General features: G+C 39.4%; 1 protein-coding gene across 2 annotated transcripts in view; it reads left to right on the forward strand.

The window, feature by feature from the left end:
• Positions 1-18,682, forward strand: part of RASGRF2 (Ras protein specific guanine nucleotide releasing factor 2) — a 2,022,215-nt gene that overhangs the window by 1,930,973 nt on the left and 72,560 nt on the right. For both annotated transcript variants that reach the window (XM_085632406.1, XM_085632407.1), the window contains exon 24: positions 12,982-13,061. In XM_085632406.1, the coding sequence (XP_085488532.1) occupies positions 12,982-13,061 (80 nt within the window). The remainder of the gene's footprint in view (positions 1-12,981; positions 13,062-18,682) is intronic.

Consider the following 18,682-nt stretch of genomic DNA (forward strand, 5'->3'; position numbering starts at 1 on the left):
GTTGTCTGCCTCTCTCTCGGCTCCGCAGTATAGGAGACCCTTCCACTCCCTTTTAACCAGAGGAACCCAGAGATCTTTGCTATCTGTTCTGGAACAGTTTATTGGGAACTATTATTCTAACATTTACAAGAATTTGGAATGTCATAACCAATAGATCCCGCTTACTTCAACCAGTGAGATCATCCAAAAGCCATTGAAAGGTAGAGGAGACTTTTTTTTGATTTTCATTGCTTCTTGTGCCTCATGATGTCGCACTTTCTCTGTCTACTTAACAAACGTGTTAGGTGCCTATAAAAGACATGGGTGCTCTGCCGACAGAGCTTACTATAACGCAGGCCCAATGCTGGTTATGTGTTTGCCTTCCAGTCTAAGCGATCCCTTCATTTTGGTGCTTCCCTCCTGCTGTCATTCCCCCAATTTGGAAGGCTCAGTGAGGTGAGGGGATTTGAATGGCATCTCCCTTTTCTTTTGTTGCTTCCTCTGTTAGGAACCTTCTCCATCTTGGCTTGCTCAAAAGAGAGGGCTATTCTATGTTTATGAAGCATTTTGATAATTCATGTATTATATTGATTATCTTCATATGTTTTCTGATATTGTTAGTTCTGTACAAAGATGCCTTCGGGTGTTCATTGCATTTTATAAGTATCAACTCAACTGATATCTTGGTTTCAATATATATATAGTATATGCCCTTACTAAACAAATTAATGTTAATGTTAATTTGTTGGGTTGTAGCTCTTGTCCTTTGGTGATGAAACATTGTTAAATGAGGAGTAGCTCAAGGGTAGGATACTGGGTATAATATTTTAGAAATGCAAAACCGCTGCACAATGAAGACACAACTTTGTGCTCTACTGTTTCCAGTGTTACCATGACATACTGGTAACCATGTTGTGTACCTGGTGTCTCCCGTGTTCCTCATTCAAGTTTGTCCCTTTCTAGACCCTTACCTAGCTAATTGCTATTATTTAGTATAGACACTTAGGATCAACCGCTACAAAGAATATGGTCATTCTTCTCAAGGGATTTTTGGAGAAATGCATAACAAATGCTGCATTTCATAAAGCACATTGACCTTGCTGAACTTAAACAACATTGATATTGTATTGGATTTAATACATTATGTATTGGGGTCTTCAAAACAGAACTGAAAGTATGGTTGTTATTATAATATAATATATTAAGAGGCACTGTTTTTATTGGGGTGTCCTTTGTTAGGACATTACCCATTTGCCATATCCATTGCAAAGTTATTTCAAGGCAACTACCTTATGTGCTAATTCTTTATGCCTGCTGGCATCCTGCATGGATGTAACTGAGCCATCTCATATGGGAAATGCTCATATTTTATTATGATTTAGACTAGCACAGATTCCTGAGAGGGTAATTAACAGATGGTAATATTGCAAACCGATTGGCATTCAGTTATTAAATCCCAGGAGAAATGGAAGATTAATTCGGAGTCAAACCTAAGACTTTACAGTTAGACATCCTGAAATTTAGTGTGTTAACCCAGCAAGCTCAATATTCTTGGACAAGTATATGTGTGCCACCACAAAGAAAGGCGCAATGAGCAGACTGCAAAAAGTATCTTTTGTCAACAGTCAGAAAGTGTCTTTCTGACAATAGAATTGAAAATATTTCATGGTTTTATTATCATTTCATAGAAGGAATTTTTGGAGAATTGTCAAAAAGAGTAGTTGTCTTGGCTAACTTTTTGAAAACTGGTTCTAAAGTGCTTTCTGTAGAAGCTGCTTTTTAGTTCTTAAATCACAGCCCTCTTTTTAAATATCTCTGTCAGTAGCCTATAAACATTGTTAAAGTTCACTGAAACCTGTTGTAATTGATTCAATTAGCTGCAGAAGGAAGATGGCAGGTTGATTCCGCCAAGAGCTCCACTCCATTCCGGGTTTCCTCACTCACCGCTGCCTTGCGACCAGTGATTTTCAGCAGCAAGCTAATCAGCAGAACGCCGAATGCTCTGAACTGTGTTTTTTTTGGCTGGTCTGAGGTTAGCGGGAGCCGATACCGTGGTGTTCCCTCTTGTTGATGCTGCAGCTTTGTGGGCAGCATATTTACGGCCGTGTGCACCCGGCTGTATGTTTATGGCTATATTGGTTAAAAACCAATAACCAGGACTCTGCAATGGCTCCACAAAAGGCCAGTGTTTCACGAGGAGTATGTGGAATGCGGGGGACAGTGAAGACTTGCTTTGAAGAACATGGCACTCTACCAGAGAAAGATGCTGCACCGGATTTGACAGCCACGCTCCTGGGCACGACACCTTCACAAGTGGGACCTCCTGTCCTGAAGTTGTTAAAAACAGGTGCAGTGAAGGATTTGATTGGAAGCTGCATCTAAAGAACTGGTACCACGAGAAGTTCCCCAACTGACAGAAGCCTTGATGACGGCAGCTGCAGCAACCACAATGTCAAGTACATCTCTTCTCGCTTCACCTCTGCAGTGCGGTCGGGACCACGATCAAGACCCCTGCAGTGCCAAGCTGATGCTGGAGGCCTTACAACTTTGTGCCCTTGATTCACTGACCCCGTCTCAAACAGGACACTAACCCGGGGTATCACTGCACAAATTGTGCAAGATGTCTTATCAGTGGCTTTACAGGATACCTCAGTGCCCACAAATGTAAGTACTGCTTTTGATATTACTCCTTTGCCCAGGAGGGGTATTGACGATGTGGGCCAGCCATGTTATGCCCCTAGCAAGGAGTTAGATGAGGATTCATCAGGTGAAAGCAATAATGGAGCATCAAGATGTCATTCCAAGGCAGGGGTGGATTTAAAGATAACTGCTGAGAGAGATCACCTATCTGTCCATGGGAGTCCTCGGAGTCTTGTGGCTGCTACTGCACAGCCTGAGAGCAGTATGCCGCCTATCTTACAAGGGGAGATTACCTCTTTTCAAGGGGGGGCATTGCTTAGAGATGAGAATAAATTAAGACAATCTAAGAGGAAAAAACCCACAGATCAGGCCACAGCACATCAATTATTCCAGTCTGCTAGACAGCGTCAGCCTGCTATGGCAGGTGATTAGGCCGCCAAGAAAAGTCCACTCAGGAAATGGGTGACTTCATAGGGAGAAGTTAAATCAATTATATCTCAATTATCTGCTACACTCTTAGGATCAGAAGTGAAAGAACTGCGCCCTCAGCAACAGGCTCAACGCTCTCAACACATATGTTCCACTCCAAATCTTAGTTCTCCCTCAGACATATCTTCTGGAACTTTATCTGACCATTCCCTCTTACGTATGACCAAGGAGGGGCATACTGAGGACATGGAGGGGGCTGTACAAGAACCATCTTTAAGATCAATTATCATAGCCCTACACGCCCAACGGTCCGAGGTGCAGGCCTACTACACCCAGGCAAGAGCACATAATTTCCAGATGCAAAAATCAGTGGATGAGGTTTCCGGACAGAACAGTAACCTTACAACTGATGTGGCAGACTTACAGCAATGGGTTGCCCATAATGTGGAAATGGTGACGACAACAGTTAAGTCTATTCAGAATCATAAGGGGCAGCTGAAATGTCTCCAAATTAAGATTGAGGACATTGAAAACTGACACAGAAGGAACTTGAGGATTTTCGGGATACCGGAAGGCAAAGAAGGCTCTGACCCCCCGCAGTACATGGTCCAGTTGTGCAGGAAGGCTTATCCCGATCTGAGCGATTGGGCCTGGGATTCGTAAATACAGCGTGCTCATCGGCTTCCTTTTAACCGTAATGCCTCTCGGACTAAGGTAACACAGCCCTGCCTACACTGATATATATCGGGAACTTCCTTCTGAGATAGGCTGTTTCTCTTGCTGCCAGACCAACATCGCCGGTGTTAGTTGACAATCTGTCAATTGATGCACGGTCAGACTTATGTAGATCCACAATGGACAGGCGATGGAAGCTCTGGCAGATTATTGATCCATTGAACGTTGCAAGTCCTCAAGCTTTCCTGCCGGCACCTGCCTGCCTCAAAATTGTGGTCAGTCTCAGATGTGCTTCTCTGATGAAGATGCGGGCCAGATTTTGGCTTGGTTAAGGGGGACGAGCAATCACATTTAACATTTAAATAACGTATGAAAATATTTGCATACAAGCTCCATTTTTTTCTTTATTCCCCCCTCTTTTTCCCTCCCCCTTTTCTGACACCATAGATTCTGGTGGATTATAAAGGGAAAGGAAGATAAGGGGGTATAGTTTTCTTTCTGCTGGTTTTTCTCACTTAATTTTGGTCTCTGCCATATCTCTCAATTTTGTTGCTTTCTCTACTTATCAGTTGGACGGTGGGTGCAGTTCCGGGGTGGGTGGACTGAGGGCTCTTTCTTGGGCTGTTTCCATCAATGTCTCCAGAGTGGGATGATTCCTTCCTTAGGGGACGGGGTGATGGGTGGAGTTTATTGGGTTTGTGGCTGCAGTGGGCAGCGACACTGAGATTGATTTTGCTGGTGGCCTCTTGAAGGCAGTCTGGCTCACATGCAGAGGTTGGCGGGGGGAATAGGTCATAGTCGAGCAAGTTCATACAGGATATGCCAAATTTACATTGGAATACCAAGATTTTGGAATCCAGATTTTTGTATATTGTTTAGATGGCTAAGATGTGTTAGAATGTTTCAGAGATTAATGCACGGTCTAAGCGACAATTGGTACTGGAGGAGATTGGATACCATAAACCCCATTTGGTGGCTCTAAAGAAGACTCATTTGGTGTACAAAGATAGGGCCCTACTTAAGAAGCTAGGTTATAACATAGTTGTCTGTACCTCCCAAACTACAGCAATCTGGGAGGTGGCGGTTCTGTCTTCTAAAAAATTTCAGGGCCAGGTGTTAAAGACTGCAGCGGATTCTAGGGGGAGATGGGTATTAGTACAACCGGTTTTACATTCATTTAAATTTGTAATCTGTGTTGTCTCTGGACCAAACACTGACGACCCTGAAATATTTGATACACTTTCCTTTGAATTATTGAGCTGGGTGGGAGAATTGATTCTAATGGGTGATTTTAACTATGTAATGAACTACGGCATTGACTCTACTATTCGCAGGGCTACTCTTCGCAAACCTAGAACAAGGACCTTCCTTAATGACCTGATTAAGTTATATGACATCTGGGATGCTTGGCGGACTTTATACCCAACAGCCCCATCCTATACATATTACTCTCATCCTCATAAGCATTTCTCAAGGATAGACATGGTCTTCATCAAATGTATGTGGTTAGAAAATATGGAAATGTCTCTATGACCAAGGGTAGTTTCAGATCATAATCCGATTTATTTTCACTTTTAACTTGATTTGAACTATGACAGACCCAAATGTCCTAGGTTTACCTCCCCTCGCCATCTACTAACCTATAGTGAACACATACATTTTATCTCAGGTTTACTTAGGGAATTCTTTACTATTAATAGAGGATCGTCTTCACCTACTATAATATGGGACACCATGAAACATATGTCCGTGGTATAATATTACAATATGTGGTTAAGCAAACTAGAGCCACCACCGAAGAAGCTTACTCTCTACATCTAACGATTCGTTAACTTGAACTACTTCATGCACTTAAAATTACTCAGGGTGCTACAGATGTACACACAGTATTTGTTCAACTCTTAGAGATGCGATCCCGTGCTGGACGCAGACTGAGGGAGCAGATAGCTGCTTTATTTGAAAAATACAAGAAGCTTCAATACGAATGTGGGGAAAGGATAACATTCAGGACATTAAGGGAGTAGATGGTAAGCTTTACACAAACACTACACTCATCTTGGATCAATTCTCTTAGTTTTATGGAAAGCTATACAGCCATTCGCAAGAGTTTGATCAGTACACATGTGGAGAATATATTAAACAGTGCCACCTACCATGTCTTACGGAGGACCAGGCAGGGGACCTTTAGACAGATATCTCAAGGCTGGTAATTGAGGCTGCCTTAATGGCACTACCCTTGCATAAGGCGGCAGGGGAAGACCCGCTCCCCACGGATTATTATAGAACATTCAGAGAGATACTGAGCGTGGGATTTACCTTTGTTATCCAATCCATTCAGGCAGAAGGGGCTGTTCCACAAAGCTGGAACACAACTAATATTGTGGTCTTTTTAAAAAGGCTAAACCGGCCAATGATTTGGAATCATATAGGCTCATTCCATTGATTAACACTGATGCTAAATGGTTTTCTAAAGTTTTGGCCTGACGTCTCGCTCCAGTAATTTCAGTCTTAGTATCCCCACAGCAAAACTGATTTGTCCCAGGCAGAGATACCACTGCACACATCAATACAGCAATTGCTGCATTTGACATTGCTGAGAAATGCAATATCAACATGGGTATGATAGAACTCGATGCCGAGAAGGCATTTCATCATGTTGCGTGGGACTGCTTATGGGCCACCCTGTCTGCCTTTGTTATAGGGGTAGATTTTATTAAACTGATTCAGGCACCTTATAAGATCCCACGTGCTCGGGTGGCACATGCTGAGAGCTAGTCTGGATTCTTTCGGATCCTTTGCAGGACAAGACAGGGGTGTCCACTCTCCCCCTCCGTTTTGCTCTTTATATAGAGCCCTATTTACAGTCCCTCCTTAGGAATACAGATATTCAATCATTGGCTCTCGGTGACCAACAAATTAATTTAAACGCATTTGCCGACGATGTGGCAATTTTCTCTTCTAACCCAGCACCAGCAGTAACTCAGATTACTCTCGAAGCACGTATTTTTGGCGAATTCTCAGGCTATAAGCTGAATATATCTAAAACTCAAATTCTTTTGAATTTCACTCCTGATACTCCAATTCTAGGGCCCACTACCTCAGCGGTTGTTTAGGCATTAGGCTGTGCTCCACGGTCTCTAATATTGTTAAATTAAATTACGAAACCTTGTTATTTACAACTATTTCTAAACTTAAATCATGGAATAAGTTACCGCTCACCCTTATTGGGCGAGTAAATATCATTAAAATGAATATTCTCCCCAAATTTCTCTATTTTTTAGGGCAATTCCGCTAAGGGTCTTGGATTCTTTTCTTAGATGGCTGGAAGTTGCTATTGGTAGTTTTATCTGGGGTTACAGGAGGGCAAGGCACGCTAGCTGGTTTCTGAAATCTCCCTTTAAGAGAGGAGGGCTCTCACTTCCGGATTTTAAGCTGTACTTTTGGGCTGCTTTTACTGGACGATTGCGTAGTCTACTGACTTACGGGGAGCCAGATTCAACATCACTCTGCTCACTGGAGCAGAAGTTAGGCTTTTCTTTTATCAACTAGATGGTCCCAACTACTACAAAAGGGTGTGTTTCAAAATACTTAAAGATATTATTTTTATTTGGAAGGGGATTTGTAAGAAATATTCTTTTGGTTCTATTAACAAAGATACCCCATATGGGATAACCCTGCTTTTCCCCTTATTTCTCGAGATCCAACCTGTAGAGTCTGGGCAAATTGCGGAATTGTAACAATAGGTCAATTATTTGATCCAAATGGCTTTAGGTCCTTTTCAGGCTTGCAAGATGCCTTTGGACTCCCCTGTCATTCTTTCTTTAAATACCTGAGGGACTATATGCGGACAAGCAGCAAACATGTAAAGGACATTGACAGCTCAGAGCTTTCTTCATGCTATTTTAAGCCTGGTATTAAACCTACTATAAGTACAATGTATTAGGCATTTCTGCAGTTTGCTATTGAAGACATTCCATTATTAGCATCAAAATGGAGCCGACTCCTTTCGTCTGAAGTATCGGTTGGAGAAATTCAGATGGCTTCAGATTTGCTTGAACACTCCGTGCCCTCCGTCAATCTTAAACTACAACAGTGGCGTTTGTTGTGTCTTTTATACTATACCACAGATATAATCTTAAAATGGGGAGCAACTACCCTTACAGATAGAACAAGATGTTCTAAGTGTAATCTTTTTACTGCTGATGTCCTGCATATGTTCGCACTTTGCCCCTGTTTACAAAACTTCTGGGAAGGGGTGATGAACTGTGTATCGCTTACTCTGGGCTTTTCCGTATAATTATCTGTTAAGGAGAAAATGATGGATATTAAGTATGACGTGTTGTCCTGAACAGACTACAGCAGTGGGTAGAGGCTACGGGTATCCTTTTGAAGCTGCAGTACGGGTTTCGCCAAGGACTTGGCACAATAGAGCTGGGCCTAAATGTAAGCCTCTTGTAGGGTAAATATGTAAATGCCAAAAAGGGGAGCCTTTTCTTGTGTTTCGTCGACTTAAGTTCGGCATTTGACTGTGTTAGCCATATGAAACTCTGGAGTATCCTAGAATCTATGGGGGTGGAAGCGTTGGTGCGAAATCTCCTTAAACACTCCTACCTAGACGCCCAGGCAAGCTTTCGTTATGGTTGAAAAGAAGATATCAAAAATCAGTGATGATATATAATATCAAACAAGTGAAAAATAGTTACAGGTTGAAAAAACTCATTTGTAAATATAAGGGATACAGAATTAGGACCACACACAAAAATGACAATTAACCACAGTTGTATTTTATGACTTGATCCCAAGGGATTTCATTATTCATCCCATTAAGATATGTATTCAGACGGAAAATCCAATTGACTTCTCTACTTTTGCGTATATTGGTACTGGATATGCTCGAATTAGTCCTAATTTTTTCCAAAATTAGCCAGCGTATCTGGTCCGCAGTGTGATTAGCTTCCATATGGTGACGGACTAGAGGGGCTTGAATTTTATGAGTACGTATAGCTGACCTATGTTCTGTCAATCTAGTAGACTATAAAGTTCACCTTTTTCTTATTATTTAGATGACTGGACATGTAGACTAGTGATGTTAAATGTTTTTAAATCCAAGATGCCACATACTTATTGCTCTGTATGGGCCTGTAATTCTTTGATTTTGAATTTTGAACAACTTGGCATGTTCTTGATAGCTATTTGTATTTCATTTAGGCATTGATGAACCAATAATATGGCATGTTCTTGATAGCTATTTGTATTTCATTCAGGCATTGATGAACCAATTCTATGGCCCCCTGACGAAGGCACATTGCCGAAACGCGCGTAGGATTCTGGAAATATCCTAAGGCCATACTATTGATACATTTGGTGGACTGTGTAAAATACTAAAAAAAATATTGTTTACACTATGTCATTTTTATATTGGTCATGTTTTGTGACTATTCATGCAATTTATAATGTAATATAGCAATGAAATAACATTGACCTTTTTTCATGTGTATATGTATGATTCAAAACTGATTCCTTCACTTGTTTTTCATATAAAAATTAAAGATTTGTCATATAAACAGCAATACTTTTGAATACTATTATTGTTTTCAAGATTCATGCTTGTTGATTCAAGGTTTTTCTAGGACAAAATTATCGTTTCCTAAATCTATGTTTCTTCACACAAGCTTTCGTAATGGGCCAGCCGGAGAACGCAGCCGTAAATTTTCTATTCAGAAGGGCGTCAGGCAGGGCTATGTATTAGCCCCCCTTCTTTTCACCCTCTACATAAACAGTCTGGGCACCACATTGATAAGGGAGGGCCAGGACTTACCTAGTATCGGCAGTCGGCAAATTAGAGCATTATTATTTGCTGATGATGCTGTCCTCCTGTCCCGTACCCCTCTAGGACTTCAGAAAACTTTCTCAAGCTTTGTGTCTTTCATGATGAGGTTGGATCTTAAGGTAAACATTACTATAACCTTTGTCATGAAATGTAGCAAACCCAACCTTAAGTGTCGAGACATTTGCATAGATGATAGAAAACTTTGAATTTGTGAATCATTTTTCCTATCTGGGTATCATGTTTGAAAAAAAGGGTTAATTGGGGCGTAGCAGCAACACAAGAAAGCTTCTGTTTATAAAATCTATTGGAGCCCTGAATAATTTTTCAAGGAAACTAGGGAAGCTCCCTATTGGTGATATGTTAACTATCTATAAAGGTAAATGCATTCCTGTAGCCATGTACGGAGCGGGCATTTGGGGTTTTGCAAACATAGTGCCACTCCAGCTGGCCGAGAACAGGTTTTTAAAATATCTCCTGGCCGTCCCAAATAGCACAGCTACGTTCATTTGCCACGCAGAGCTAGGCCTTTCATACTTATCTGACTTAATCAAAATCCAACAAGCTTTACTTTGGCATAAGGTGTGGACTGGCCCAACGACCGTGTTAAACCAGGATGTGATTAATGATGGTAAGAATATGGAACGGGTTTCGAGCTTGCCTTTGTCAAAAATTTTATGAACGATTTGGGTCACCCCAAGTTTTATGCCAATCCTGACAGTCTGTCCCGTGTCACCAGGAAAGAGTTAAGATCGTTATGCTTTGAGCACCTGGAGATGTTAAGACTGTCTACTAATGTGATAAAACCATCTGTCAGAGGACACCAGCTACTCTTGACACAACCAGGGTTACAACCCTATCTATCTTCATCTCTGCGTGATCATGACACGATGCTCCTGACGCGCATTCGCTTAGCCACCTTTCATCTTAAGGTAACGTTCCCTTTGATGACCTATCGGCCCAGTTCACAATCCATATTATCTTTTTTTGTAAATTTTACGCCCTTATCAGGAAATGATCGATATTACCAATTTTATAACAGCTTGGACTGAGACAGTGCCGCCCCGCTTTTATTAAGCTGCAGTTTCTTGATGAAGTGTTGTTCACCGATCATATTGCCAAATTTCTGAAAGGGTAGTTAGATTTAGAATGAGTATGCAGGATTTTGCTTAATTATAAGTGTACTTGATTTTATATTATGCTTTGGAGGTTTTAGCATTTTGCATTTTATCATAAGTTTTAATCTTGTATTAATCATCGCTTTTATTATCAAAGTGTGATGAATTTTTCTCTTTTTAACTGTGTTATGCTTTAATGATTTAATATTTTAAATCGAATAAAGTGCAACTTTGACAAGTATGAACTCAAGAGAGGGTCTCAGAAATTCATTGCAATTATGCTGGTATCCGCCCAACTTTGTATTGCTAGACCATGGATATCAAGGAATGCTCTTAAAGATTCGGAATGGTGCTCCCTTATCTATTAGATTTATGAATTAGAGCTCACTTTGGCTAAAGCAAGGGGTCCGTCCTCGCTGCTAAAGTTTGATAAGATTTAGAAAAATTAAAGACAAGATTTTATTCATGTTGATAATGATTAATTGAATATTGAAATGCTCTAATCTTCTTTTTTATATATATGTTTATATTCCTGTAAGGTAATATAATCTTGGTCATTCTATTATTTTATCTATGAATTTATTGTGAATTAATGAATGAATTAGTCAATTATAATTGTGCCTACTTGGATTGCTTTCTTTGATGTTCATCCTGTATGAATTGAATTGTTCTTATTTGTTTTATACTATGACCTAAAAAAATAAAATAAAAATATATAAAAAAAAGAAACCTGTTGTAAGCATATCAGGTTTGACCAGTATGGTTAAAAATCACAATTTACCACTCTATTTTCTTGTAGTAGCCTTAAGGATTGCTCCGCCCCATTGTTTGAAGTGTTAGCCCTGCCTCCCTCAGTTGACCTGATAGCCCTCCCCTCCGCCCCTTGAAGTTCGGGTCTAGTCGTGCCCCTAAAGGATGTAATATGGATATTAAATAACTTGTTTGTTGTGTGTGCATACTTACATTGGGAAAGTGGGAGTTATGGTGCATTCTGAGCATTTTCTACTAAGGCAGCTAACACCATAGAGACACCCACGGTATGATGTCTGTGAGTATATCAATTTTATCAAAGTACTTACTTGGTAGCACACATGCCTAGTGCAGAAGTGATATATATGGCCTGCCGTGCATTATAAAGATTTTGCAAGTTACAGAGGAGTTTCGTATCCATATAGAGAAACGATGCCAAAGGCCGAGTTCTTTTATAAGATTATGAAACTCCGAGGTGACTTGCAATATCCTTATCATGTAAGCCAGGAGCTTTATCACATGGTCAAACCATCAGCTTTCCCACAAACCACTAAAAATCTTGGTGCACAGCTCTTTCATATGAAAGAGCGAGCAGGTTTTCAAACATGAAGAATTTAAAGAAATACTCTACTGTAAAATGAAACACATCAACAACCTGTTAGATATTCGTTGTAAACAGATATTTGAAACAGTTCAATACAAGTCAGTTTTTACAAAAAGAAAAAGCTGCAGTGGCCAGAATGTATAGAAACATGCAGAAAGATTCTAGATTTACTCTAAGAGTGCAAAAAATAAATATGTTTTCTCTGCCTGTCATTTTGGGCTAGAAAAGTACAGCAGACGAAAGCAAAGCAACCTTACTCTTTTCGTTGCTCTAAACAGCTGCTTCAGTTAATGCTCCATGACCAGACCTGCCTTTCACCTCGACTGCTGGCTCTAGCAGCAAGCATTGTTATGTCAGAACTTGACTGTAATAACTTTATATTAACTTAAATATATCACTCCTTTTTTCTTCTTTTTAGTTGCATTTTGTACCCTTTCTGCATACATTTACGAATGTTTTATAATGATTGCCTTATTATATAGATCTTTTAATTATCAATACGCATGTTCATTATAATATGATTTCATTTTTGTGGAATGGTATGTCTGCATTTTGCTAGAGATGCAAGGTAATCTATGAACCAGCAGCAATTCTGCTCAATGTAATGTTAAATCCCTCGAGTTTCCTTATAGATGGGTGGTAATACAAAATCAAATTTACTTAACTACTCTTTCCCCTATGGCATATGAGATTCTAGAGGTGGGATTTCTGGATTTGACATTTATTGTAGAACTCAAACCATGTTACCTCACCACCCAACTCTGAATCTCACCCTAATCATTCAAACAGCAGGGCATGAAACCTCTTGAACCAGTTGCCACTCCTATTTGCTTCTGTGTTATATGTGTTAGTATTTTGTAGCATATTTGTACAAAGAATGCTAGCTATGTGATGGATATTATGTGTCTCTTTTAATGTGGGGTTACTTTAAAACATGCACCTCTGTTCTCTGTTTCTAGACAAAAGCACTTATGGACAAACTGCAAAAGACGGTTTCTTCAGAAGGAAGATTTAAAAATCTCAGAGAAACACTAAGAAAGTATGTTTTTACAAACTCTCTGCGTTATGTGTAACATATATTAATGTTGTAACCTTTGTGCACATTTCATTGGCAATACGGTTCTGTAGTCATTTCACTTTTGCTCGCAGCTTCCTTTTTTTTAAAGTTTAAGTTTATTGAAACCACAAGGATCTTACGATTTGCAAGCAAAAACCATTGAGAAAAATAAGTAATCATAATTGATACAATAAAGGGTAAAAGATATACTGGTTACAATAAACACTGCATCCTAGAATAAAAGAAGAAAAAGAAAAAGAGGAAAAAGTAAAAAGTAAAAAGGGGGGGAGGGAAGGTTGGACGCAATAAAAATGTCAGTGGAAATAGTTCAAAGCAAAAGATAACAATTAGGTAGAGCATTGCATGTAAGTAAAACTCTAAAAAAGGAAAAATATATTTATATAATTGCGTAGTATAATATGTAAAACAGCATTAGATTGTTTGACAAAAAGACAACGAAACAAAATCATGGCGGTTTGCGTACATCATCTGACGTTCTCACAATAGTAGTAATTGAAGTATTTGAAGAGGCGGAGGCAGATAAATATGTAGTGAGAGGGAGCCATAACAGATCTCTTTTGATTGCTAATGATACAGGGGTGACATAATTAGTATCAAGTCTATGATGGAAGCAGAGGGCATTCCACCAGGCTCTGTAAGTAACTTTATCTGCATGTTTCCAATTGGAGATGATTAAGTGTAGGGCAATAGCAAGTAACAAATCAATTAGCTGAAAGTGGGATGAGGATTGAGGCCAAGAAGGGTATAAAGAGCCTAGAAAAATATTTGGGAGGGAAAAGGAAACCTTAGTGTTAAATGTTTTGTTAATTTGAGACCAAAATAAACGCCAAAATTTGTCAATATTGGGGCAATCAAATATCATGTGTTTTAAATCAGCCCTTAAGCATGGACAGGACCAGCATATCGATTAAATGTTAGAGGAAAAGGAGGCCAAATTTCCAGGTGAATATAATGAACGGTGATACACAAAATAAAGAGTTTGAGTAGTATTGGCTGCCCGTGAGGTTTTATGAATCTTCAACCATAACTTATCCCAAACAGAAACAGGCCAGCATTGCGATAGGTCCTTCTCCCATGCCAATTCAGTCTTCGTTTTACACCTTGCTAAAGAAGATAATAGACAATTGTAAAGGGAGGATGCAGAAGGGGAGGATTTTAATAACGGGAATAATGTAGAACATGTTATAGGGAGGTCAGGAGCAGGTAAAAGTAATGAAAAATATTGGCGGAGAGAAGGGAGTAAAAGATCATACTGTTTCCTGAAAGAATTAGGAAGAGCAAAGTTAGATTTAAGGTCTGAAAAAGATAAGGGTTTATTATCAGACAAGAGTTGAGAAATCCATACCAGCCCTTTGGAATGCCATGATTTCCAATAGAAAGCACGATTCTTAATGCGTAACAATTTATTGTGCCAAATAGGTTGTTGAGAAAGTGAAATAAGCGAGGGATAGGAAGATGGCAGAAGAGGAGTTAAAAGTTTATGTGTATGAGAAATGACAGAAGAACGCGAAGAAGAGGTGTTAGCAGAGAAAGCAAGGGACTCTCTAAGGTCAAAGGGGGAAGCGAAGAATTTTTCTATGAGTAGCCAAACCGGAGAATATGTAGGAGAGTCAGAAGAAAGCCAGCGAGAGGCTTGTTTTAGAGAAAACGCATAATGGTAAGATTTAAAATCAGGGAATTTAAGTCCGCCGTACAGTTTATCTTTTTTAAGAGTAGATAAGGCTATTCGAGAGGATTTGCCCTTCCAAAGGAATTTCAATAAAATGCGATCAATTCTCTTAAAATAATAGCCCGGTACATGTACAGGAATCATTGAAAGAGAATATAAAATAATGGGAGCAAGCATCATCTTAATAGTGTCTAATCCACCCCACCAAGAGAGAAAAAGAGGGTGCCATTTAGTAATTGAATCATTTAAGTTCTTAGTAATAGAATCAAAATTCTGTTTTAAAGTTTCTGAAATAGTTGGTGAAAACCATAGTCCTAAATATTTTATTTTTGAAGATTGCCAGGAAAAACCAGTTTGAGTAAAATAGTGTTTGAGACACAAGACATTAAGGGGTAAAACTTCACACTTATCTCGATTCAGACGGTACCCTGAAAGTTTCGAAAACGCATCTACTTGAGAGAGAAAAGGGGGAAGAGAAGTGTCTGGATTGGAACAATATAAAAGAATATCATCAGCATACACCGACATTTTGACTTGTTGGGTGTCCAGATGGAAACCTGTAATTTGAGAATCTTGCCTAATTTTAGTGAGGAAAGGTTCTAGTGCGATGATGAATAATAGGGGGGCTAGGGGCAGCCCTGACGTACACCTCTAGAAAGAGAAAAATAATCGGAAACCCTACCATTAGCAAAAATAGATGCTTTGGGGCCAGAGTATAATAGAGAAATCAAGGAAATTAATTTAGGACGGAACCCTATCCATTTTAGAGCATGGAACATAAAGTCCCAACCAATCCTGTCAAAGGCTTTTTCAGCGTCTAAAGCTATTGCAGCAAGCGGGTATCTATGGAAGAGGCTTTACTGAAAATATTGAAAAAGACTCTAGAATTATCAGAAGATAAACGACCTTTTACAAAGCCCGACTGTTCCGGTCCAAGAAGCTCAGGCAAGACAGGATCAATACAAAGGGCAAGAATTTTAGCAAAAATCTTGTAATCTGTATTAACTAACGATATAGGGCGATAATTTTTGCAATTAGAAGGATCCTTACCTTCCTTAGGAATCAAGCAATCATAGCGTCTTGAAAGGTGCCTTGAGAGGAACCATTCTCAATAAAGGAGGTGAATAGAAGGAGAAGTTGTGGGAGAAGAAGCTTCGAAAAATGTTCATAAAATTCAATGGTGAATCCATCAGGGCCAGAAGTTTTGCCGCGTCTTAAAACCGAAACAGCATGGGAAATTTCTGTCAATGTGATATCTTCCTGTAGCGGATCAAAATCAATGTGTTGTGAAGGGGGGGAACTGATTGAGTGAAAATAAGAAAATAGATCAGAGTGAAGTGGCTGAGTCTCAGGAGTGTAAAGATTTTTATAGAAGGAAACAAATTCAGTTAGAATATCTTCATCTTTGAGAAGAGTGTCACCATTAGAATTAGTCAGAGAGTCTATCCTAACTCTGTCTCGACGTGCTTTTAGGTAATTAGCCAATAATTTCCCCATTCTGTTCTGACCCCCATAATAACGAGCGCTACTCTTCAGGAGATAAGAAGAAGCTGCTTCTGTGGATGATTTATTAAAAGTAATCTTAGCGGTAATAAGTTCCTTCCAGGCAATTTCAGAATAAGAATGATAATAAGCATATTCTAGTTTTTTAATTTGGGCAAGTAGTTGAGCCGAGTGTTTCTCAAAACTTTTTTTCTTCTGAGACACAAAATTGATAATAAAGCCTCTCGCCGCTGCCTTGAAAGAATCCCAAATCATAGCAGGAGAGGAGTCATTAGTTGTGTTTATAGTGAAGAATTCTGAAGCAAAAGAACTGAATTGGCTAGAAAAATTAGGATCCACAAGCAATGAATTAATAAATCGCCAACGTCCAACAGACGGGCTGTGAGGGACGAGGTCAAAATCAACAAAAACCGGGGCATGATCCGAAATTAAAATGGATCCTATTTCAGAGTGGAGTACGTGTTGCGTTAAAGATTTACTTAAAAAGAGATAGTCAATACGAGATTGTGATTTGTGAGGTGGGAGAAAAAGCTGTATTCTTGAAGATCAGGATGGCATAGTCTCCAAATGTCAACCAAAGATTTTGATGGATAGTGGAAGTAAATTGTGAGTGCATTTTATTATTTACAAATCTGACTGGGGAATTCCTATCCAAAATGGGATCACACATTTGATTACAGTCACCGCCCCAAAAAATATAATCATCATCAAATGAGAGTAACTTATCAGAAATTTGCAACCAAAAAACATTGTCAACAGAAACTGGAGCATAAACATTAAAGAGAACCAATGGTATGTTTTCAATAAGTAGTTTAACAATAACCCAACGACCTTCAGAGTCAGTTTCTTGAGAAGTAACAGAAACATTAAACTTTTTATGGGATAAAACGAGAACACCATTCTTCTTACCCAAAGCAGGGGAAGAAAACACATTACCTACCCAACATTTCTTTAATTTAGACGCTTCAGCATCAGATAAGTGGGATTCTTGAAGAAAAGCAACATCAGTTTTTAATCTAGCTAAATGAGATAATACTTGTTGTCTTTTAGTAGGATTGTTCAATCCCTTAATATTCCATGTGACAACTCTGAATTTGACTGGATATGAGTCAGATCATTAAACCATAAACATACAATGCGATAAGCAATTACAGGATTAAAATTAATAAGTAAATGAGAACTCAGGAGCATACCAACAAGAAGATAAGAAAGGAAAAAATGAACAACAATGATATTAATAAACTCAATAGGAGAAGAGAGCAGTGAACAAAAAATATAAATTTGCAAGTAGTCAGATAAGAAAGAGAGAGGAAAAAGAGAATAGAATACAAAAAGTGCAAGGAGAAGGAAAAGAAGGGGAAAGGAAAAAGAGGAAGAGAGGAACAATGATAAAAGGCAACAGTATAGACACAAAAGGAACATATAAACAGGGAACATACTTACACGAAGATGATTCAGGGAGACAAGGGGAAAGGCCACATGACACAGACGGTGAGTCCAGGACAGACCAAACGGAGGACCAGGGGCGACACACCAAAAAGATAAGATATCTGCGGAGGTAAGATAGGATAAACACAATAAAATTATTAATATAATGAATAGTGAAAAATGCAAATCATGAAATAAAACAAAGTGATCAATACATTGAAGTAGCTGGAGAAATAAGAGATTACACATAAATGAAAGAGGGAAAAAATAGTAAATGAAGAATCCACAAGAAAGTCAAGTAGCATTTGAGGATGAAGATCCAGAAGCATCTATGGCATCCGTCTTGTTAAAATTTATGAAACTCTGTAACTGCAGCGGGTCTTCATAGGTTGTCGTCTTGTTAATGAACGTGACCTTAAATAAGCAGGGATGAAAGAGCCCATAGCGCGCACCCATGGAGCGGAGAGTAGACCTCATGTCGAGAAAGGCCTTACGCCTATTAGCAGTAGACTTGGCATAATCTTGTGCAAAAAACAGAGTTGAGCCAGACCAAGTGACGCGCTGAGAAGATTTAACCGCTGACAAAACCTTCAGCAAGTCTGTATATTCCAAGAAGTACAAGATAACACCTCTTGGCCTCTGTGAATATGAAGTAGTCGAGGGAGGACGTCCTAGTCTGTGGGCTCGTTGAATGTTGAGAGCAGTGCCTTCTGGCATATGAAGAATCTTGGGTAGAAAAGTTTTAAAGAAGGCAGGAGGATCTGATCCCCCCGACCTCTCCACCAGACCATAAATGCGCAGTGTCGAGTCGAGACCAAGTATCAGTAAGAATTTGTAGTTTGTTGTTCGTTTCCTCCATAAAGAGTCGAAGAGCCCAGATCTCCTCCAACAAAGTCTCCATGGAAACAGGTGAAATTGCTTTAGGTGGAGAGGGAGGATTTTGTTTTAGACGTTTGGTGACCGATTTCCCAGAGGGCGCTGG

The sequence above is a fragment of the Triturus cristatus genome, chromosome 2_1, assembly GCF_964204655.1.
Source record: "Triturus cristatus chromosome 2_1, aTriCri1.1, whole genome shotgun sequence".
In the NCBI taxonomy this organism is placed as follows: domain Eukaryota; kingdom Metazoa; phylum Chordata; class Amphibia; order Caudata; family Salamandridae; genus Triturus; species Triturus cristatus.